Source organism: Polyodon spathula, chromosome 4 (assembly GCF_017654505.1).
Source record: "Polyodon spathula isolate WHYD16114869_AA chromosome 4, ASM1765450v1, whole genome shotgun sequence".
Classification (NCBI taxonomy): Eukaryota; Metazoa; Chordata; class Actinopteri; order Acipenseriformes; family Polyodontidae; genus Polyodon; species Polyodon spathula.
Genome location: NC_054537.1, coordinates 17381883 through 17407368, shown reverse-complemented (window position 1 = coordinate 17407368; position 25486 = coordinate 17381883). Strand labels below are relative to the sequence as shown.

Sequence of the window (25486 nt, the reverse complement as noted above, 5' to 3'; positions counted from 1 at the left end):
AGTTCTGAATACCGTTGCTTCAATATGGAATAGTTTGAAGTGTCATTGTAGGTACATTCCGTAGCTTTCGTTTTATTAGACTTTATGTTGTCACACGCATTGCCTTGGTTACCTTGCAGTGAGGCTCAGCCTAGCTGGCATTGCGGGAAATAAGCACCTTTAAAATTGAACTACAGAATGCAAACATGTACAAATCATGTGGAAATCAAAGTGATTACTCCTCCTCACTTTGCAAAGATGTTCTCGAATACCAAGTTATCTACTGCTATGAACAGAGGTTTCACTTCATAGAATTAATATTTTTGCTTCATAAAGTCGCATGTAACCTTCTGAACAATGTTATGTTAACATATTGAAATACATACTGTTTTGTGGTTTTCCATATACTTGACGAAAAACTGACACGAATTGAAAAATGTGACATTTCAAAATCTAACGTGAAATACTATACTACTATTATGGCTTCCAGTAGACTTTTGTAGTTTATTTGCTTACATGATGTTAAATAAAATAGTCAAATTTCTTCTATATATATATATATATATATATATATATATATATATATATATATATATATATATATATATATATATATACACACACACACACACACAGAGTATTATTTTTTTTAAATCATATCTCAATCCTAAATTTCTAGGTAATGTAAAACTTTTGGCCATAGCTGTATGTAGATGTTTGCTGTAGAAGGTTTCAGGGGAAATTTCGGTAACCATGTCACCCGGTAAATTATTAAACACTTTCTTATTGAAAATATGGTCTCTTTCTCTGGGGTTAGTTTCTAGGCTAATCCTTATTTTTGATTAACTCCACTTTTTTAATAAGAGGCCTATTTTAATCTGTAATGATAATCATTAATTAATTATAATAGTAAAATAAAATAATAAAATAAAAATGTAGCTATATTCACACGTTCTGTAATTACACTTGTTTCATATTTTCCTTTTACTCTTAAATAACAATTACATTCACATTGCATAGACAGGATAAAGATGTATTATCCTCCTTGGTACTTTTGTTCAGTATACTGACCGTTTTTCATTTGAAATCGCCCACACTATTGTCAGCCACAGAGCCCTAAGATATGGCCTTCAGAATGCTGAACATTCAATATTTCGGGGTGCCAGGTATTGGTCTCATATTTTGTTGGTTTTCGTGGTCTAATGTAAAGTAAATAACATGTTTCACAGCCAAATTTCATTTTCTATTAACAAACCGAGGAGATTATGTTGCTTATTCTTTTTACCAATGCTGGTCCATAAAGCACAAGAATGCATTGTGACCCATACTGGCCCAGTTTGGAGTTATATGCGTAAAATACAGTTTCATTTTCATGGAACTGTTCAAGACTGCTGTTATTTATTTTTTCTTTGCAAAAATACAATTAAAGTTAATATTACTGTGATTAAATTTTGAACACGGCACCACTATCATCATAGTGGCTTTAAAACAAACCAGTAACATTAGTAATAACGTTAACTGAGGGTCAGACTGAAGATTTTGGAAAAGCTCCTTTTTGTGTTGTTTCTTATGGTGACAGCTTCCTAATTCAAGTTTCAAATGACTGTAACTCAGGTGTTATCTTGTAAACTAGTATGTCGTTTGCTGGCCACGTTATGTAAATCTGAAGGCTCTCCTTTTGCCACGGAGGAATTGTTGGAAGGTTATGTATCCTAAAAAATGTGTCATAGAAAATGAGAAATGCTATGAACTTGCAGAATAACCATTGGTATACTGTAGTATAATCTCTCTTTCTTTTTTTTTAAAGGGAAACAAGAAAGAAAATGCCACAGCTGAATAACATAAATTGTCCATCAAACTTCTCATCAGACAGCAATGTAACATGCAGCAGCATGCAGCTAAATGCATACAGTATTGCTTTGATCGCCATGTACAGTGCTGTCCTTATAGGAGGCATCACAGGTGCAATACTCATGATCTGCATCCTGAAATCAAACATAAAGTCTGTGACGACAACTGCTGTCTTAAATCTTATTGCCATACATGTCGTCTTCCTCCTGACTGTGCCTTTTCGGATGTATTATTATGCCAGCAATAACTGGAGCTTGGGACCAGTCTTCTGCAAGGTGGTCAGTGCTATGATCCATGCACACCTGTACATAGCTTTTATCTTTTATGTGACTATTTTGGTGATCAGGTACCTCATGTTTTTCCAGAAGTCAGGTAGGGTGGAATTCTACAGAAAACTCCATGCTTTGGGCTATAGTGCGGCAGTGTGGGCAGTCATTCTCATTATTGTTTTGCCAGCCTATCTTTCCCAGTATGGTAATTCCAAACATTATTGCAATACAACATGTTTCCACTTTCAAGGAGAGCTTGAGAATTCATGGGTGCGTAGCGTGAACTACACAGTGATTGCCATTGTGCTTACTACAGTCTCTGTATTGTTCTGCTGCCAGCTGTACATATTATGGAAAGTTGTAAGACAGCATAGGGCTGGCTCGTTTGCTCACCAAGAGTTCTGGGCTCAGATAAAAAGCTTGTCCTTTGTGTTGGTCATGATAATCTGTTTTGTTCCATACCACATGTTTAGGATCTATTATCTACAACATGTCAATGACAGCACCTATCTGTACCAGCAAAATGAGGTCTATCTGGCCCTCACTGCTCTCAGTTGCTTTGATCTGTTGACCTTTTTAGGAAGAGGCTCTTATTTGTACTGCCCTTGCACTTCAGTAAAAAGCATATTTCCTTGCTGCTGAATCCATACCCGATCAAATGTGGGTGAAGCATATTAACAAGGTACCTATGGTTCTGGCCTAACATGGACCTTAGCAGCACCTACATATGCTCTTGTTCACAAAAGTGGTCAGTGAACAAAAGCATATGTCTGGAATGAAAGCCTACAGTCCTAATGCAGAAAGCAATATTAAACAGTCATTGAGTACTACTAGCACTCATGAGACCCTTTAGGTCAAACCAAAGCTCTACTGAAGAGTTTTAATGAGTGGAGGAAATACAACCTTTCCCATGATATTCAGTTAGTAAAGAAAAAAGACAAAATGGTAAAAACATTATAAATTAATAGGCAGCTGCGATTAGAAATACATCCTTACCATTAGATGAAAAAAACTGCTCTTGAGATGTTCAAGTATAACATCAAGCAAACCACATTAGCAAATCTCCTTCATAGAACATGTTAACTGGAGCTGGAAACATTCAAATCACCTCTATGAGAACATGCTAACTGGAGCTGGAAACATTCAAATCACCTCCATGAGAACATGCTAACTGGAGCTGGAAACATTCAAATCACCTCCATGAGAACATGCTAACTGGAGCTGGAAACATTCAAATCACCTCCATGAGAACATGCTAACTGGAGCTGGAAACATTCAAATCACCTCCATGAGAACATGCTAACTGGAGCTGGAAACATTCAAATCACCTCCATGAGAACATGCTAACTGGAGCTGGAAACATTCCAGTTCAGAGCACTTTGATCTCACAGGATCATCCCCCTGCTGCCGTGAGGTACCTGGAGTTATTTCAGATGTAACACTTGCTGCCTGCACACCTGCTGTATCAATTATCTCTGTTTGCAGTAGGCACAATAACAGTATGTACCAATATACAATATTCTATGGTTCCTCAGCCAGGATACCGGATAGCACTGGGGACCTCGAGTCAAGAAAGCCTCTGTTCCAAGGATCATATACAGAACATGTTTAGTAATGTAAATAAATAACATTAAAGTAACCCCTCCTTTCAGGTGTTATTTTTAATTTTTAAAAATGTACATGCATAAAGAGTTAATTGAAATAAAGCATGCATCTTTTATCTAATTTGATTTGTTATGTTATTTTTAAATATACAATAGGAATATTTGTATTAGTTTCCACACGGTTATGTAATCTTTTTATTATATATATATATATATATATATATATATATATATATATATATATATATATATATATATATATATATATATATATATAATTTTTTTTTTTTACTGTAATGACATATTATGGTCAGTTCAATTTAAATTTGTAATCACTCAATAGTGCTAAATTTTACGAAATTACTAATCTTTATGATTATGAAAAACTGGGAAAAATGTTTGTTTATGTATTTGTTTATAATTGACCCTGAAAAAACTTAACTTTGTAAAATAATCAGTGATTACTGAAATATTAGAAATATTAATACTATCACGTGCACAATCACATTACATAAAGGCACTTATTTTACTAACGTTTCACTAATACACTCATTTGTGTTAGTGAGAACATCCTTACTGTAAAAATGTTTTGTAGAGCTTTAATGTTTCCATTAAGGTAATGTACAGGACTTTGTTATATGCCTAAAACATTTAGCATCTGCAAAGAAGCTCTTATGAAAACGAATATCGGAACCAATGCCAAAGCACTGCATTCCAATGGCATTGTGTGGTAATCATTAAATACACATTAGCAGACTAAAGGCCAGCATGTGCTAACATTCTTTGCATGTTAATATTTCAATAACTTAATAACTATTAGTAAATATATGCACATATAAACTGTATTTAAATTTCTTTTAAATAAAAATTAAAAATCTTAATGTATTTTTTATTTTTTTTTGTATGGGCATGTAGACACTGCTTTTTAAAAGAATATTAGAAGCCAACACAGATGTGTTTGTGAAAAAAATCCATACAGTACTGTATTTTAATTTGAACTGCAAATTAAAGCGCTTACAAAATGCTACAATTAGATAGATTAATTAATATATATATATATATCTTACAAATATATTATATATATATATCTATAGATTATATATATATATATATATATATATATATATATAATATATATATATCTATATCTATATATATACATATATATATATATATATATATATATATATATGTGTATGTATATATATATATATATAGTGAGTTTTCAATACCTTTTGTCAAGCCCTTTATATTAATTTAGGACATGGAATTAGTACTGGATCCTGTTGTGCTTAATTATGTATGCTACACTAAGGTTCTGTTTAGTAATGCACATGATTTAACATGTTTACATGTACATGTAAGGATTCGCTAGTGGTCGTAGTACATGTTTTTTATTTGTAGGTATGTGTGAAGAACACATTCCCTAAGGAGCACAAGACTATTGTGGGTTAAAATGACAATCAGGATTCCTGATCCTGTATCATTTGATAAACACTTTTTTTTTTTTTTTTTTTGGTAAATCAGCAGAAACAGATAATAGCAGGCCTGAAGTAGAACCAAAAACGTTGTTTCAGAGAAATTACATAGAATATACTTGAGGAAATAGGGGAAGTGTTTATCATGTAATTCACAATTATTGAGTGAGACATGATTAACTGAATCATCTTCTGAAGACAGACCATCTCCGTATCCGAGCTATCTCCCAGAAAAATTAGGTAAGTGGTCATGATCTGATTTCTGTTTAAAACTGCGTGCAATGGCACTGGAACACTTTTAAAAGTATGGGTGTTGAAAGCCATTTAACAAAACTGTAACCCCTGTACATGATGGAAGCCATGCAATGCCAAGAGTTGCTGCCACACCCCCAGCACCCCTAGTTCCAGCTCCCTTGACTGCATGCTGTATTTGTTGTGTCTAACAATAAATGTTGACTCTGTAGATGTGTAGCTTTTGAACATTAGAATCAGTAAATAGAGACTTACTAACGTAGCATTGGTATTGTGTGTACTCCTAGGCAGACATCAAATTAAATAAGTTTCCTTACTCAAGAGTTATGTTTATGTCGCAATCACAAGATCCATTTTCTCAGGATCATGACATTTTAAAACCATTATATTGAGAGCACAAGGTTACAAAAAGATGACATGCACTGCACCATATTCAGTTGCGTTTTAGTTAATATTTTCAAATCTCTAAAAGTGTTAAACGTTTTTGCTTGTTAAGGATTCATTCACAAATATAGGTCCATTACTGATTTTTTTAAAAAAAATGTAGGTCCTATAGCATTTGCACTCAGTCAACATTTATCTGGAATAGCAATTTTTTGTTTTTCTTTGTGCATAGTGCCAACTGGTGGTCAAACATAATTTGGATATCATAAAGAAACAAGACAAGTGCATGTGTGTGTGTAGCTGAACTCTGTGAACTCTGCTTCCATACGTTTACATAACATTATCGAAACACAACACTACCCTAATGAATCATTGGAAATTATAGAGTTGTTTATTGTATACCTGTTGAGGTTTTTGTTCATTTCATTTCCCTAATTAGTTAAACCTGAAGACAATATACAGAAATGCAATTCAAATCATAGTTATCATTGTCAAATCATTGTCATATTTGACAAAGGAAATATTCACTTTATTGGACCAATACAAGTAGTAAAAAACAAAACAAAAACCTAACAAAACAACAGTGTCTTGTGCAACACCCCTTCCCTTTCCTGTATTTTAACCAGCATGTCTGTTTAGCAGCTTTCTCAGTCCTCATCCTACCGTGCATCCAGTGTTCTTCAGCATCGTTTTTTTTTTTTTTAAAAGAAAACTAAGCTAGGTAAGACACAAGTGACTATTTCATATTTTTTGTACAAACTAATGAATAATTAAGTTGCTTAAAAACTGAATTATACTTACTTGCCATGTTAAAAAGTGCATACTGTACAGTGCAGTTTATTAATAGCAATCTAAAATTACAACTGTGCTGGTTGCACTTTGAAGAAGTCATGACAGAAAGACATCTGGTGAAGTTTGTTGTATAGGTAAACCCAGATGGAGAGTGTCTGTCTAGTTGATGGAATATTATTCATTACATTAACCACTGAGAAAGTCCAGTTAAGTCTTTTTTAATACTCGAGTCCTAATGCAGCCATAACGTTACAGATGAGGTACACGAGTTTACTGGCTAACAAAACTGCATACTGTGTGTTTATGTGTGTGTGTGTGTGTGTGTGTATTTAATAAGACCCCAATGAAAATAACAGCCTGGAAGTTTCATATATTGAAAAAAACAGAATTGCAACAATACTGGAAACCTGGAAGCTAACCCACAGGGTCTTCCTTGTTATGGACCCTCTAATAAAGGTGCATTAATTTGTAGCTCATTTTTAGTTTCTAGAAAAGAGGCATACAGATCAGAGAAAGAAGTAAGTATGGATTTCTTTCATAATGGTGGGTCCCTCTGTTAGGTTAAGCTCTCTCTTTGATCTGCTTAAGAACTGGTTAAAATATAATTCCTTGAATTGTATGAATATCTTCAAACCGGTATATAGCCCAAGAGCCTATATTTTATTGTCATCTAAGAGCCAATGTTTTATTATATTTTGTATTGTAGTATGTTATTAGAATGTCATGGACATTTTGCTTTTGCTAACATATTGTTTCGTGTGTCTCTCGCTATGTCGAGGGTCTCAAGTTCGTCACCTGGAATAGAGATTTCTGTAGTCTATCTGAAAGTTGTCATATTTGTGGAGTAATCTAGGGAGCTATCCTTTCATATTTTTCATATAAGGTAGGGAGAAGAAAATAGTTTGAGAAGATTTGGTGGTGGTCTGCTACATGTGCCCTGTTTGATTTAAATAACAGTTGTTAAGGTTATCCCCCACAATGATAATTTAACTGTACAGTTTTCACATGTAATCTTGTGCTCCTCATTGTAGTTCCTCCACAGACATTCTAGTATCCTTTAATATTGTTTCAGCTCCCCTTAGCCCCTTGTTTCATATAGTAGCGTTTTTTCCTTCCACACACTTTAACCACTGAATAAGACAGCAGGTCCAAATTGTGTTAGAGTGTTCTACCAACTTTTAACAAGAAATGCCTCAAGCTTCCTTAACAAGCCTTAATCTCAAGAAACTTGAATAGGCTACTATATTTATATGAAAACCTCTAGTTTCTCTTCACAGATCTGCCACAGGACAGCATGTGGTGGAATGTAGTTTCCAGGAAGGGGACAGTACAAGTTCTACACTATTTCCTATTTTAACAATGGTTATTTTAAGTTCTGTATAATGTTTAAATTGCTCAAATTGTCTCTGGACTTGGTTCCTCATTGAACCTCTTACCAATTACATTGATTCTTTCTTGAGACCCCTTGTTATTGAATTACATTCATATCTTAGGGGTATGGGTGACTTTATTAGTGAACTATAGAATGTAAGATTACCAAATGAAAATGATATTCTAGCTACACTTGATGTTGTAAGTTTATATACCAATATTCCACATGTTGATAGCCTTAATGCTCTTAAATTCTGTCTTGATAGGATAAGTGACATCCAGACACCAGCTGTATTTTTACTTGAGATGGCATGTATGGGTCTCACTAAAAATGACTTTCTCTTTAAAAAGATTTGTATCTACAAATCCAGGGCACAGCAATGGGAGCTTCACTTGCATCTGACTATGCCAATCTCTTTATGGGATTTCTTGAATACAATAATATATATTTCAATCTATGCCCCTTTTTACACACTATAGAGGCAGAAATATGCGGGACATTCTTGTTAAAGACAATTTTTCTAAAGCTACAGCTACAATTCCATGTCGGAAATGTACAGCTTGAGACAAAGCTATTAAAACTAAAACCTTTGTAAGTCGTTGTGGCAAAGTGGTTTGTAGTGCACAGGTGCAGTGGTGATGCTCAGGAATGATAGACACAAGACAGTTAATGGTGAAAAAGCAGCTCTTTATTTGCTGGCAAATAATAATACCTGGCTCTGCACAATGATGTGTATCACTGGCAAACCATGGGGTTCAGTCCTGAAATAATAATACACTAAAACGACACACACAAACACAACACAGCCACAAGTCCAGAGTGAATGCTCTTAGTGAAAGTGGTGATTTACAGGTTTATTTGTGTACAATGGTGAGGTATAGTCCGGGTTTAATTGCTGATGGTTTAGCTACAGCTCCCGGAGGTTAGCCTTCTATAATGACAAGCACAGACAGTTAGCAACAAATAAAACATTTAACACTCACGATACCTTATCACAGTCCGTTTCCTTTCTCGGTCATTCTCATATTCACATCAAAGGAAGAGATTACATCATCACATCCTCAATTATACCCTTAGTCATGCCCCCTGCGGTAGCTAGTTCTCCTCCAATCCATGACTGACACATCGTGTACCACTTTAGGGCAATGAAGTCGGGCATTGTGACTCCGCCCCCTTCCTGGCTGACTGGGTTCCGACTGACCCTGGAACGAACTGCCAGCCCAGCCAGTATGAAGCACTCTGTTCCTATTATACAGAGCACTCGCCCCCCACCCACGGGGGGGGGGGGGGGGGATTGTTTTCTAGGATTCATTCGCTGTCTGTCACAGTCATGTAACTAACAAAGAATACAAGATTTCACAAGTTATTACCTGCACATCTGATTTTGTAGTTTATTTAATTTCTTGCCCTTGCAACTTACAATATGTTGGTAAAACCAAAAGACAACTACGGGTGCGCATTAATGTCGTCTGCCATCAGTAGGGAAGACTTACACTTTTCACTGGCTAGACATTTTGCGGAGGTAAATCATTTCATTTTGAACTTAACATTTTGTGGTATACAAAGATTATTTCAGTCTCGTAGAGGGGGTGACTTGAATAAAAAAGTTACTTCAATGTGAACCAAAATGGATCTTCTATCTCAAGACAGTACAGCCAGAAGGCATTCATGAAGAACTTGGATTATCTTATTATCTATAAATATATAATTCATATTTCTTATTTTTTTATTGCTTTTGTATTCTTTATTGATGTTTATTTGATAATTAATTCAATACGTTATACTTAAGACTTGTCACCATTTGGTAACTACATAGTAGTTACATATTTTATGCATGTTAATATCAGTGTTTTATTTCATTTTTATTATTTTGGCTTTAGTATATCTATATGAATTGAAATAGTCTGATTAATAGATCCTAAAATTCAATAATTAACACTATGATGTATTTAACTGATGAATTCTGCCATTGTTGTCTTTGCTATTTTTCTGTAACTTGTCCTATAATGAAATCTTATAATAGTATTTTGTAAAAAATTCCCTCTAATGTCTAACACTATATTAACATATTAATTGGTCTGTGTACATGTTCTTTTGATTCTAATCGAACACTTGACCTATGATATTTATATTTAATTGAATTAAGATCTTAAATACTCGGGTGTTCTTCATTCGCTAGTACTGAGGATGGTCATTTGACTGAAACGTTTGCACTGAACACTTTTTGCACTATATCCATTTTTTTTGCCAGTTCTTCTGTAAACAATTTAGATTTTGTAGTGTTTTTTTAGTGTGCAGATCATTTTGGAATTACTTCATGCATTTGGAGATCTACGCACCTGGCTTTGTTTGTTTGTTTGGACTTCGCTTTTAAGGCACAGTAAGGACTTCATTTAATGCAATACTGTACACAGTATACCTGAATATAGGTGATCTTAAAAAATAAAACACAGTTGAATGGTGTTTTAACAACGGGTAAAAGGGATTGTTGCATTTCTGTCATATGGTAACCATTATTTTTCACCTATGTTTAAGAGACTTTACACCAAACTTGATTATGTGGTGTAGGTTGGTGTCATTGAATTTAAGTTGAGATGAGCATGCTAAAATGACATAGTTTAATGAAAGTTAAAGTTAAAAATACATGTAGGATGTGTAGCATACAGTAGTAAAATAAATATAAACAACTTACTGTTAACCACATATCAAATATCAAATAAAAATTGTATGTATTAAGTTCTAAAAAAGATATATTGAACATGCTTGTACCACACTGTTACCTTTTTAAAGGGAATTATTATTAAGATTATGTTAATATTTAGTTACAATACCTATTGCGCATATTTATTCTAATGCTGCATTTCATGTTTTTGCAGGAATTTGAAGAGGAAAATGTATATCAACAATGGGACAAATGAGATACAAACAAATAGCTCAATTTCACAATACAATTATGCCCTCATAGCCATCTACAGTGTCTCACTAATTGGTGGAGCAGTGGGAGTCATTGTAATGACTGTCTTCTTTTTTAACAGCAGCACAAAGCTTTCCGTCACCACAACCTCTATCATCAACCTTGTCTTGGTACACAGCTTCTTTTTAATCTCTGTCCCATTTCGCATTGAATACTTTGCCTCAAATGAGTGGAAGCATCCGTTTTTCCTCTGCAAATGGGTGAGCATCTTCATCCACTCCCATTTATACATCTCCTTCATTTTCTACAGTGTCATCCTGGTTGTACGCTTCCTGTTGTTCTTTGGAAAGAATATCAATTTCTACAGGCCCCTCCATGCTTTTTTTGCCAGCTGCCTGGTGTGGGTGTTTGTATCTGTCAGTATTTTCCCACCACTCTTCATTCAGTACGGCAAACATGGCAATTACAGTACCAACAGGTGCTTTGAGTTTGGGAAAGAAATTCAAAATCCTTTTGTTGCTTTACTGAACTATGTTATTATCACCACTGTTTTGTTTACAGTGTTTGCATTGCTTGCTTGCCAGTTGGTGATCCTAGTGAAAGTTGCAATGAAGAACAAGACCGACTTGCTGTCCCGTCAAGAATTCAGGGCTCAGCTGAAGAACCTGAACTTTCTTATGGTGATGATCATCTGTTTTCTCCCATACCACATATTCCGAATCTACTACATTCAACATAGCCAAAGCAATGACCAAACAAACCGTTACAATGAGATCTGTTTGGCTATCACATCTTTATGTTGTTTTGACTTGCTGACATTTATAGCAAGAGGCAGTTGAAGAAGCCTGCGCTGTTTCTCAAAATGTCCAATGATCAGATGGCCATGACTGAACCTGGGGTTATGGTTGGGGTTGGGTGGGGGGATTATGAGTTCCCACAAGCACCTCACTTATTTTTTGCTTTTCTGTAACATGTTTGTTTTTCATTTACAATGGTATAAATGTATATTCTGTATGCCACTCTTTCTACAGGTCACTTCATCAAGTTTCACTGCTTAAATAAAGTTTGAGCTCCAGCCCTGAGTTATTATTTAAGGTATTTTATCTAAACTTGTGTTGTAACCCTTTTATAGTAAAAGCACAGCAAGGTGTAGTAAAGCATAGTGAAAGCATGGTGTAGTTAAGGATTGTAAAGAAGAGCACGGTATGGTGAAGTATGTTAATAAACAAGGCAAACTAGTGTAAACTGTGGCAAATGCTAGTATAACCATGGGAGAGGCATGGTAAGACTGCAAAAATACTGTGGTAAATTTTTAATAGTATAAGGAAATAGTGTAAGCTACACGATTTTCAGAAATTAAATGATAGTGACCAGACTGGAAATAAACAATTTAAACATTTAATTTAGGGGAGTGACAGGCTGGCGAGTGGATTGAGGCTCAGAGACAGATTAATGTCAAAAATAAAGTTCTTTTATGAAATAAAATAATCAAATAAACAGGCACAAGGGCCAAAAGAAAAGAGGTTCAAACAAAATAAGTGAACTTACGAAAGTAAAAGGTCAGGTTCCAAAGCTTTAAACAAGATATTCCTTTCTTTTAAAAACACGAAACTCTATGTACTATGTTGCTTTAGTTAATCTATATATTTACACTACAAAGGGAGGGGGGGGTCTTGTTTTATTGATTTAAACAACAGCAGAACATTTGCCATCTTTTACAGTTCAATTAAACGACCCCATCATATGTAGAAATGTTTGATTCTGAATTACACGTCAATGTCGTTTGAAATAAGAGTTATAATTAACCTATATTGTACTTTTGAACTAAAGAATTTACATACCTGTTATATTTTTTTTGGCCATGATCAGCACATATTTTTTATTTAAATCATCTTGAAAATATGAGGCCTTGTTATTTATCACCCTTGAAACAGCCTGTGCACAATTGAGAAGTCATGTATACTGTGGGGTTATGAATGTTTCACATCATCCATAACTCCAAGCACCTGGGTAAAACTTGGAATCAAGGACAGGGCAGCGGCTGAAATGCTGAGGCAACAGCAAACACAAACAGTTTCACAGTACTGTATAATCACATTAAAGTTCAAATATTTGTGAGAGAATGTATGACAAATTAATTAATCAAAAGGAGTGAGTTTATTTTTCCTTTTCACTAGGTATTCCAAGATGTATTGCTTATGTATATTCCTAGATTCCACCGCTAAGAATAAGCTACTAATCACAACCGAGCACTGACCGTGTCACACTTCACAGAGAATATATATATATATATATATAATCTAATATATACTATATATATATATATATATATATATATATATATATATATATATATATGATATGTATGGCAAGCCAAATTATCATTTAGAAATATTTAAAGATCTCATATTGAATTACAGACATCTTTACTTGTGCAGTTTTTAAGATATCTAAAATGAATTTTAAGATATCTGTAAATCAATTAGAGATATCTGTAAATTAATCTAAAACTGAAATAAATCTCAATTTGATTTACAGATAAATTTAAATGCTATGGAAACCACATGGATTTTGCTAGCATGGTACGCCAAACTGTCATTTAGAGATATCTTAAAATTAAAATATTTTAAACATATCTCTGAATCATTTGAATATATCTCTAAATGACTTCCAGTTCATTTAAAGATACCTCTAAATCATTTAAAGAAATTAGGAAATAACACTTACTAGGAACTCAGGAACAAAAAAAAAAAAAAAAAAATTGTTACACTGTGTAATTCGGCTTGCCATAGACATGAACCAAAGAGCACAACCACAAAATGTTTAGTCTACTAAAGGAGGTGGAGCGAGATTCAGCTGAGAATCTGCTTGCTGGAAGAGATCAGTCCCACCTCCCAATGTGAAGCCATCTGAGTTTTGCCTCGCAAGTTCTGTTAAAATAGAAAGCTGTTAAGAAAAAACAAAACAAAAAGACAAGGACTTGTGAAGGGGAAGTTTATTTAAAAAAAATGTTTTTGATATATCTACTATCAAATTGAGTTTCAGTATCACAAATGTAGGCTACATCTAATCTGAAGCTCAATCTGCATGCTAAACATGCTTTCACTTCTCAAAATACACTTTATAGCAACAAAAAATGAAACCTGTCAGTTTTGACAGAGTATACTTTTAGAAATTCAGGATTGCTGCAAGCCCATGAATCAAGCTAACTACGATACTATAACCATATAAATATACAGTGGTTTGCAGAAGTATTCACCCCCTACCAATAATGTCACATTTTGTTGAATTACTAATAATCTATGCAGTTTTTCAAACAAACTTTTTTTTATTCAAAGTTGTAGTGGTTAAACTGAACACTGTTATATATGGGTTAAATGTCAGCAAAACTTGCAAAGAAAATGTACAAAATGAAATGTACTTGTTGAATAAGTATTCAGCCCATTAAGTCAGTACTTAGAAGCACCTTTTGCAGCAATTACTGCTATGTGTATTTTTGGATAGGTCTCTACTAGCTTTGCACATTAGGATGGTGACATTTTTCCCAGTCCCTGCTGAAGAGAAGCATCCCATAACATGATGCTGCCACCACCATGCTTGACAGTTGGAATGGTGTTGACTGGGTGATGTGCAGTGTTGGGCTTGCACCAGACGTAATGCTTGAAATTTAGGCCGAAAAGTTCAATTTTTGTCTCGTCTGACCACAAAACCTTTTTTCCACATGTCTGCAGTATCATCTACATGCTTTTTCATAAACTCCATATGTGCTTTAAGATGAGACTTTTTGAGTAATGGCTTCTTTCTTGCCACCCATCCATACAGGCCAGCTGTGTGTAGGGACAGGCTTATTGTTGATGTGTGAAAGCTGACTCCCGTCTCCTGCTGTGCCTCTACCACTTTATCCCTTATCTACAAGTTAAACCACTTTGAGTACACACATGCTGAAACCATTTCACTCAAACAAATTATTTGCACCTGAGCTGATTTAGGGCTGCAGTAGCAAAAGGATTTAATGTTTATTCAACTGAGATTAATCTGTTTTTCTCTGTAAATCTTACTTATTTATATTCTATATGCATTTTTTAACTTTATCAATGAGGAGTAGTTTGTCCAGATTCTACATGTAAAATCTAGGGACCGGCTTATTGTTGATGTGTGAACATTGACTCCCATCTCAGACACAGAACTCTGCAGATTTCTCAAGGTCTGCTCAGTTTGGGAGGGCAACCTGATCTGGGTAGTGTCTGGGTGGTATGATGCATCTTCCACTTCTTAATGATGGACTTCACTGTGCTGAGAGGGATAATCAGCATCTTTGAAATTTTCTTGTACCCTTCTCCTGCTCTGTGCCTCTACCACTTTATTCCTAACTTGTTTTGAAAGCTCCTTGGTCATCATGATTGCTTTGTTGGATCATTATATGAGTTGCAGATTGAAAGTCTTTATATACCTGAGGGAAATTATCTACAAGTTAAACCACTTTGAGTACACACAGGCTGAAACCATTTCACTAATTTTGTGACCTTTCAAACAAATCATTTGCACCTGAGCTGACTTAGGACTGCAGTAGCAAAGGGGTTGAATACTTATGCAACTGAGATTAATCTGTTTTTCTTTGTAAATCTTATTTATTTATATTCTAAATGCATTTTTTAACCATCAATGTGGAGTAGATAGTGTAAATTCTACATGTAAAGTCTAATTTGAAAGCGTTGTGGAGTACGCTCAGGTGCCAACAAAATGCAAAAACTTTGCAGGGGAGTGAATACTTCTGCAAACCACTATTTTATATATATATATATATATATATATATATATATATATATATATATATATATATATATATATGGTTATATATATATATATAAGTATATATAGTGGTTTCGGTTTCAAACGAAGTATTCAAGACGTTTGGTGATATACATAAGTATCAAGACGTTTGGTATATATTCTATAAGATACTGTATATATATATATATATATATATATATATATATATATATATATATATATATATATATATAGTGAGGAACCATAGTTACAAGACAGTGCTATTTGTGCCTTATAACAAGTATAAAAGGGCTACTATAATGGCATTATGCAGCAAATGGGGGCCACGACTCTAAAGTGTTATAACCGATTCCACACTATAACAGACTGTGTTATAACGGGTGAGCACTGTATGTGTGTGTGTGTGTGTGTGTGTGTGTATATAAAGATAGTATTTACAGTTAAGGAGAATATAACTGTTACTCAATGAATGCTTAGTTTTATTTTGACAATTTTAAGATATTAATAAAGGAGATTAATTTCTTTTTTAAACGGCAATGAAAAACATCAGTAAAGGATACCCTTTTAATGGAAACCGATAAGAAAATATACAGCATCACTTGAAATGCATTAAGGTGAGTAATAAACTAATTCCATTGGGATTTAGCTGTTGGTTCAAACAATTTAACAGCAAATGCTGGAATGTTTCTGTATAATTCGGTGTAAATAAATATAAAACTATAAAGGAGGGGCAACAATATTAACCCTCCTATTAGGTTTAGGGTCTATTTGACCCGACTCTAGTTTCCGATTAGCTTAAATGCTATTTTTCTTTTCATTTTCTGCATAATATTTTATGCCTTTTCCTAAGTTGGGGTCATGAACTTATACACAGAAAACAGAACCTTTGAGGTGTTTATTTTTTTAAAAACAGGTCATGTATACAAATAAGATGTTTCGGGTCACTGTGATAATGACACTTTTGCCATTGTCTTTTCAAGTCTGCCTGTCTATATATCTGTCTCGCCAATTGTATGAGGCTGCTTTGCAATACAGTTATTATACAATTTTGGCTTTTTTTTGTTTTTTTGGCTATTGTTTATAACCATTTGTAAGCAATTAGAACAGATCCCTGTTACCCATAAACCCTTGGTTAAGTTTGAGTCTTCTGGATGCAGTGCATGTGGGTCCGACCAATGTTTACTGCAAGTTCAACTTAGGTAACGAAAAATGGAAAATATATACACATTTACCCTTGAAGGGTTTTTAATGCTTGTCTCAGATTATTTGATGCTACAATCTGTCTGGGGTCCAGTTCCATAACCTGTAAAATAAAGAACATTTTTTAGTGAAACTTTTTCTAAATCAAAGTGTCAGTTTATGACATATGATTGTCTAAAGTAGTGGATTTCCATTGTAATTCTGACACTCAGCTATCTATGTCTTCAAAGCTGGATCATTATTCAGTTTAGACGTTTAGTTGCTTATTTTGCAGCCTTGGACATCACCACATATTTTTTTAAAAGATGACATCACTAAAATTAGAATGGCTGGCCCTATCTGACCCTGATCACTCATTCAAGACACAAATTAGGAAAGTTACTACATTACATTAATGGTGAGGCAATACCAACAGTGTCCGAGAAAGTCTATGGAGATGGTACAACAGGGATCTAAAGGACACAATTTTGTGGGAGAAGTTAGACAACAAGCAGTCGAAGGGTTAAAGAGCATAGACAGCAGCGCTTTACCAGGCAAACTGAAACTCTGGTGTTTTCAGTTTGGTCTACTGCCAAGACTGCTGTGGCCACTGACTGTGTACGAGGTTTCCTTGACAACAGTTGAGAAGCTGGAAGCTTTAATCAGTTCGTATGTAAGGAAATGGTTGGGAGTTCTACACTGCCTCAGCAGAGTGGGACTTTATGGTAAAGGAATACTGCAGCTACCAAGCTCTGCTCTAACCGAGGAGTGTAAGTGCGCCAAAGTCCGACTGGAAATGACATTAGTAGATTCACGCGACAAATGCGTAAGGGAGGCAGCACCTGTGTTGAAAACTGGAAGAAAATGGGTGGCAAAGAAAGCTGTGGAAGATGCTAAGGCTGCCCTTCGAATCAGAGGTATTATGGGTCAAGTTCAGCATGGAAAAGGAGGTCTTGGTCTCAGTTCAGCTCCTCCTACATGGCACAAGGCAACCCCAGCTCAACTGAGGAAGCTGGAGTCAACGAGGTGCAAAAGCAGGAGGAGAGGATCAGGTGTGTAAAGGTCGTTTTCCAGGCTAAGCAGGGAGAATGGATGAGATGGGAGAGTGTGAAACGACGCAAAATCGACTGGCAAGACCTATGGACAGAGCAGGATCAGTTTCCTCATCAGATCAACATATGATGTTCTCCCATCACCACAGAACCTAAACCTATGGGTGGGTGAGGATCCCTCCTGTCCTTTGTGTTCATCACCTGCAACATTAAGGAACAGTTTGACAGGATGTAAGGTGGGTCTTAGCCAAGGACGGTTTACTTGGCGCCATGACCAGGTGCTGCGATGTTTGGACTTACCATTGGAAGACAAGTGTAACCTGACCAATAAGTTCCCACCAGTTCCATCAAAACATTACACACAAAAGACAATATTCCTCAATCCAAGAGAGCAACCACCAAGAAAAGGTGTTAAAACCAAGCTACGCCCAGGACAACTGGAAGCTGCTGACAGATGCTGGTCAACGGCTTATTTTTCCACCTGAGATTGCCACCACTAACCTTCGACCAGATATTGTCTTGTGGTCTGGATCAGCACACCTTGTTCATCTGGTAGAGTTAAAAGTGCCATGGGAGGATGCTGTGGATGAGGCATATGAGAGAAAAAAACTTTGGTATGCTCAACTAGCTACTGAAGCGGAAGAGAGTAAAAAACTTTGGTCTGCTCAACTAGCTGCTGAAGAGGAACAACGAGGATGGAGAGTCTGTTTACCAAGTGGAGGTGGGTTGTCGAGGATTTGTGGCACACACTACAACCCGGTTTCTCAGGAGATGTTGAGTTCAGTGGCCAAGAGTTGCGTCGCAACAGTGAAGAACAGCAACAGAAAGAAGCAGCAACTGGCTGTGGTTGAGAAGGAAAGATTCTGGATGGGGATCTCAAGCATAATAGAAAGAAAGCAACGCTGATGTACCGGTAAGTAAGCTGGGCTGAGCTGAGTGGGGGATGGTGGGGAGTGATGCTGGGATGCCAGAATTACTGTCGAGCCCTCTTGAGGTGTCGTGGGCTCGTCAACGAAACACCGAGGATGGAAGGTACCCACTTGAAGACCCCAGAGATGTACCCTACTTAGCGCAATCCAGACGGTTGTCATGCTGATGAGCTGGGGAGACCGCACTGGGTTGATCCCCAGAGCCAGCATCTCAGCCGTTGTGTGTGCTGATGCGCTGGGGAGGCAAAATAAGCTGATCCCTGGAGCCAGCATTACACTTCAGCAATCAACACCAGACAGAAGGATACCTACATCATCAGATGGAAAGCAACACAAATGGATGGAGATGCAGATGGATCACATTAGTTTACCGTAAAGCTACGTAAAGATAAGTGCTTATCTTGGCGAGAGCAGAGTTCAAATCAGCATTCTACTTTCATGTAATGGAAATCAGTCTCCTTGTTTCGTAGGACAAATATTGCTTATGTTAGAACTACAGGGGTCACAAATGGAGATTAGACAAAGGGGCATTCAGAACAGAAAATAGGAGGCACTTTTTTACACAAAGAACCGTGAGGGTCTGGAATTAACTCCCCAGTAATGTTGTTAAAGCTGACACCCTGGGATTCTTTAAGAAGCTGCTTGATGAAATTCTGGGATCAATAAGCTACTAACAACCAAACGAGCAAGATGGGCCGAATGGCCTCCTCTTGTTTGTAAACTTTCTTATGTTCTTTTGTTCTTATAAGACTACTCTGAAGACAGGCTGTGTGATAAACATGACCACAGCTACAAAGACACAGTTTTAATGAAGACACGTTTTATAGGCTGCTAAAGGCAACTTTACCCACATGTGATATTTTCACTTTTGCCCTTTCAGTTGGTACCAGGACTCTATCAAGAGGTCACTTGCACTGTACATTACCTGGACAATAAAAACACACACAAGTCATTGGAAAAGCAGCGACTTGTAATGACTGTAAATAACTTATTAATGGGTGTTTTAAAAGCATGTTTTCAATGTCTCCGAGTTCCTTGATATAACCTCTTGAAGCTGACTGCCTTGTCCATTGGAAGTGAATCCCTTAGTGTTATCATTAAAACTCCAGCAATGTATGCATTCAGAAACAATCATGGGAAAATAGACTAATCTCAGTGATGTCACAAGGGGCATGGTAGTACAGTATGGGGCCTATGCAACCTGCTGTTCCCTCAAGAAAATGGCTGAATTTCCCAATTTGTCCATTATGAGTCACCTAGGTGCTCTGGAATGGCAACGTTTGCATAAAACCACCACAATTCTGGTTATGTTTAAAGGGTTAAACTGTAACATGTTGGGAATGTGTGTTACCAATCAGAAAAGCTACCATAAGAAGCCCTCCATCACTTTTAAAATGTACTGCAACATGTATTTGTGCAAAATACTGTATATGTACAGCATCTAAATTTATGGGAAAGACTGTGAAGATACACTGAATATTAAATCAACTGGCTTACATGGTACGCTTACTACTATGTATTTTTGGCTAAACATTTTAACCCTAGAACCGCCACGGTAGTCATTGTGATGGTTTGAGATTTTGAAATTTAAATTACTCTGTGTGTCTGGAGATTACACGGTTGTCTGTTTATGACTTTTCCTAAATACATGTATTAAATACCCTGACAGCGTTTGAAAAGGCAGGATTGCGAAAATAAGGAAGTTATAATCCCACCCACCTAGAACGGCCAAAGCCGCCACTTTGTCAGCCTTTTACAATACATGTTTTTGTTTTGAATATAACTTACAATATTCTATTTTATTTTTACACACAAGCCTGCTGTTATCTCAATTAGACCTGACAGCCATCAATTCTTTTGTTTTGTACAAGGAATGCACCGGGGAAAATATCAATAGGAGGGATTTCATCTTGAAGCTAGCCACAGCGCTTCGGCAGAAACTTTTCGATCAGAAAACTGCAAAGCAGCAGAGTGCTGCTGCAGCTCAATCTGGATTCAGTGCTGCACCAAGTGACACACGTCACTTTCACTTTAAATTAAAAACTAATTTAATTTCTGTAGTTCTGTATGTACATATACCTACAGTATTTGAACACTAGTTTATTTTTAAATGTTTATTTTATTATAGCTTTACATTTTTTAAAGTAGTGTTTTATATATGGTAAGTTAGAAAATAAACCTTTTTATGTTTAATTGTTTATTTAAATATGGTGTTTTGGCTGTGCAGATGTATAATATGATGTGCTTGAATAAAACTTTTGAGTTGTATCCGATTGTTGGTCTTTCATTTTAATACTGATGTTGTTTAAAATGTAACTGTCATAATGACTGCCGGCAGTGGTTTTAGGTTCTAATGTTAAACCTTCACCAACAGGGTTCAGACTTTCAAGTTCCGTTATCTGACAGATATTATCTTATTTCATTTTTCTAGAATTAGCGTGGTTGTCAGCTACTTTAGCTTTGACCACAGCCCTTGTTGCTTTTCTGAAACCTAACACCCACAGCATAGCTGTTAAAAGACAAAACTCCAAATTAATGTGTTACAGACTGACAGGCTGTGTACATTCCTGCAGAAATACCATAGTCTCTATATGATTTACTTCAGAAAAGCCAGCTGTTTTACAGTGTCCTCATTCAAAATGCCTCCTTCTCACACTGAAGATGGTGATCTGCCTTCCATTTGAACGAATGTCCTATCCTCCTGTAGCCCTTTTTGGATTGTATTTGATGACATACTGTTTAATACAACCCCAGAAACATGTCACACCACCAAGTACACAGAACTGTTCAACCTGCTTCTACAAGCTAAATTTAGACCAAACAGCTGCTTTAAACGTCTGAGTTTTAAAATAATACCAATATGTGATGACTGAAACAGGAAACTGAAATGCAGTCATTCTACACAATAACCGATTAGCTATTACAACTCTGATATTTGATACCACTACCAAGTCTGAGACTTGGAACTTCAATAAGAAAAACCAAAGCAGACAGCTGTGTACCAAACATTAAGACAATAAGAATGATTACGTCAGTGATCAATGTCATGGGCAATAACGCATTCAGAATGCAAAGTAAATACCTCAAATGGTTTCTGTGGTAGCTTTGCTAAACTAAAATGTCGACAACAACCACCACGGAATCACATAATACACATGTGTACGCAGTACGAATCCAATATCTAGAAGCCTTGGGTCTTGACCACCTAGAAATCAGAAAGTCCAATGATACCATTGTCGGCCATTTCAGGTAATGGTTCAAAGCGGGAAGGGTGCCGTTAGATTTTGCCTGAGGAGTTTTCACAAGACTGAAAATATGAAGTTTCCAGCTTAAATGGTTTATAAGATATTAGCAGTAGTAGCTGCACTATCATCATTTATTAGCAAGTTTTTAGCAAGCTACTGAAATAGCAGCTAGCTTTGTATTGGGTATTAAACAGCAATTACAAAACAGCCAAAGTTTCAAAGAAAAAGTCCCAACAAGTCTTACCTAAAAACAATGATCTCCGCCCCTGCTCGATGCTTATTGTACTGCTGTGTGCAGACTCCATAGAGCTGGCGGGCCACTCTCTGAGCCCTCTAAGCCCCCTGGCGACTGTTGCTCTCAGACTGCACAGGGACCAGTGCAGATCCTGGTTCTGCAGGCTTTGTGTTGCCTCTAATAAAGTTTAGAAAGCAGAATGAAAACAAATGCAGTTAGCCCCTGTTGTCTGCTTAATACATTAAGGTATAGTTTAGCTTTCTGTGCACTCTACATTGCTAGAAAAATGTTGTTGACAGCCCAGTTTATTAACATTACCCAAAGGTCATTTAAGCTGTAGCTGTTCACAAAGTCAATATGGGAGCCAACCATTCTTCTGCTTGTAGCAGTGTGAGGATCTACACATTAATGTACAGTAATAACCCAAAAATAATTAAAAAATCAATGTACATGTATTGTAATTAAAAAATCAAAACATTTAATTGCTCATTACTAGTTAAAATATCTATATGCAGGTTTAGCTGTAGTTACAAAGTATCAATTGTCTATACATAAAAGAACACACCTCTTTACAATATGAGCCCTATAATACAAAACAGCCTTCCGACCAACATTTTCATTTTTGTTGAACACAAGAAAGTTTGTTCTGTTTTAGTCAGCACTGTGGGAGGTTAGATTGTCTGTTGTCAAAAACTATTCTCTTCCTATCACAGATTGAGAGAGATTTTTTATTGGCTCAGACCATTTTTATACAAAATATCAATAAAAAAGATAATCCTGAGAGATCCACTGCAATATTTCTAGACCCATTACTATACCTTTAAGGAAATGTGAGGATTTCCAGCAGGAATAAAATATGGCCGGAAGAGACACTGTTTTTTATAGTGAGCTGGCTATTTAAAAGTGTATCACGAGACTGTGTTCTTTAAAAAAAAAGAGAGGAAAGGTCAAGGTATTGTGTTTAAAACCAAAATGCATACACAGTACCTTCTCATGAACAAATGTGTCAAGCATTCTTAGGATGATGCCCTTTATCTCTCCATAGTTGCCCACACTGTAAACAGGATCCTATTAAATAAAGAAGAACTCTTAAACATCTTCCAGTTCATGTTGTCTTTTTTCTTTGGAGTGATGCCAAATTATGATTACATTAATGAAGGAAGAAATACATATAAATACTCCTAAAGCTCTCTTTTATATTCCGTCATTAATTATCTCATAAAATTGCATGAGTACTGCCTAACTGGTGTATACTGCGATTGGGGTCCTGCTTTTCAGGTATAACAACACCATTATATTTTGGTTTATACTGCTGATGAACAGCTATACAAAACAAATAATACTAAACTATAATCATGTGTGGAAATGAGCCGGAATAAAAATACTATATAACTAATTATCTGCCCTGTGAATTAGTGTAATCCAAAACAAGTACAAGTCAAAAGTTCTCAGGTGAATGTCAAACTGAGCATATATGCGCTCTGTGAGCAGTTTATCTATAGAAGTGCCAGAAGATGTATAGTTTGTCATGTATGTCTTTTAGGAATGTAGCAGATCTAATCCAAACTTACAGACACCATATTTATGTCAAAAAGCAAATGCATCATTCATAATATTGTACTGCAAGTAAACTGTTTACTGCTATTCCTACTTACTTGAATGAGCCTTTGCAGTATATCTGTAAGGGGGATGTAAGCTGCCATGCCTTCTAGCACATCTTTTGTTAGAGCCTTCATACCTTTAATTGAAAAAAAAGATTTGTCTTATATATATATATAATATATATATATATATATATATATATATATATATATATATATATATATGCAAAAGCATTATCGTAAAAGCATGTACTGTACATCTGTCACTCATCACAAATATCTTGCTGTGGAGTTCCTTCAGTGACTGTATTTCCAACTTCCCAAGAGGCCGCAAGCTTTAGCATTACTGCAGGACAATCTTTTTTTTTTTTGTATTTATTCAGTGGGCTTCAAAACAGCTGCAAGCTATAAATATAATATTTTTCTTTTGTTGAAGTAAACTTAGTTCTACCAATTGATTTATGTCAGTCTATATTTTTTCCCACATTTCTATGGGTATATTGAATTAATGTATCCATATATAGTTAAGTAGTGTTCTTTTTCAATCCTATGATGTTTCTATGCCCTATATTTTGTTTTAATTTATTATAAGATTATATTTAGTAGTTAAAATTAATTACTGGCAATACAAAACGTATTGCCTAACACACACACACAAAAAAAAGTCATTTAACACAGACCGCATACATACAATAGTGTTCCTATGTTGATGCCCAATATCTTGCTGTTTGTTCAGCAACTTGTTTACGTTCAGAATTTCAGAACTTAAATAAAGCTGCTTATTTGCCTATATCCATTACATTTTATTAAGAGTCATTTCTTCACTGCATCAAAGAACTGTAGACGGAGCGGGTGTGAGACTGTGATATCATTTCAAAGCTTCTTACTACTCACTGTTTATTACTTGATCTAGTAGTAAAGACTAAAAGTGCTCTGCTGGTGACATCATTAGGTCCAAAAGAGGAAAATACAGTATAATTGTAAATCTCGAAAAACTACTCACTTCTAAATCTTTTGTAGTCATCTTTGTATTACTTTAGTATAAATACATGTTAATTTGGATTCATATGTTTTTTTCTAACTTTATGTGAACGAAAAGACACACATTTGCCCATTTTCCCATTGGAAATAGTGATATTTTGAAATATCACTGTCCTGGTCACAAAAGCAAAGTTTGTGGGGAATAATAGCCATTTTCTATACTTTTGAGGCATAAGCAATTAGGAAATAACATTTACTACCCAGGAACAAAAACTGTGTTACATAGTGTATTCATGAAACTGGTCTAGGCTATGTTTAGGGTTGTTTTACAACAGCCTAGAAATGTTTCCTTCATGAAAAAAAATATTTAAGCCAACCTAAGGGGAATGTCACGTAGTTTGTAAACATTATCTAATATATATATATATATATATATATATATATATATATATATATATATATATATATATGCGACAGTAACTATACAGATCTAGATTTTGATACTACCGTGACTAAAAGGGTTATTTCCACTGGAATGACTGAGAGAATCATAGAATACAGTGTCATAGAACACAGCT

The 25486-nt window shown here is 35.5% G+C and overlaps 2 protein-coding genes across 2 annotated transcripts; both read left to right on the top strand.

The window, feature by feature from the left end:
• The first annotated feature begins 1792 nt into the window (after positions 1-1792).
• On the top strand, positions 1793-3800 carry LOC121313807 (probable G-protein coupled receptor 141). Its single transcript, XM_041246601.1, has one exon. It carries the CDS (start codon positions 1803-1805, stop codon positions 2739-2741), a length of 939 nt encoding a protein of 312 aa, XP_041102535.1. The 5' UTR covers positions 1793-1802; the 3' UTR covers positions 2742-3800.
• Positions 3801-6438: 2638 nt separating this feature from the next.
• Positions 6439-11959, top strand: LOC121313806 (probable G-protein coupled receptor 141). The gene is made up of 2 exons (XM_041246600.1): positions 6439-6538; positions 10858-11959. The coding sequence occupies exon 2, from the start codon at positions 10874-10876 to the stop codon at positions 11732-11734; it is 861 nt and encodes a 286-aa protein (XP_041102534.1). The 5' UTR covers positions 6439-6538; positions 10858-10873; the 3' UTR covers positions 11735-11959.
• The last annotated feature ends 13527 nt before the right edge of the window (positions 11960-25486 follow it).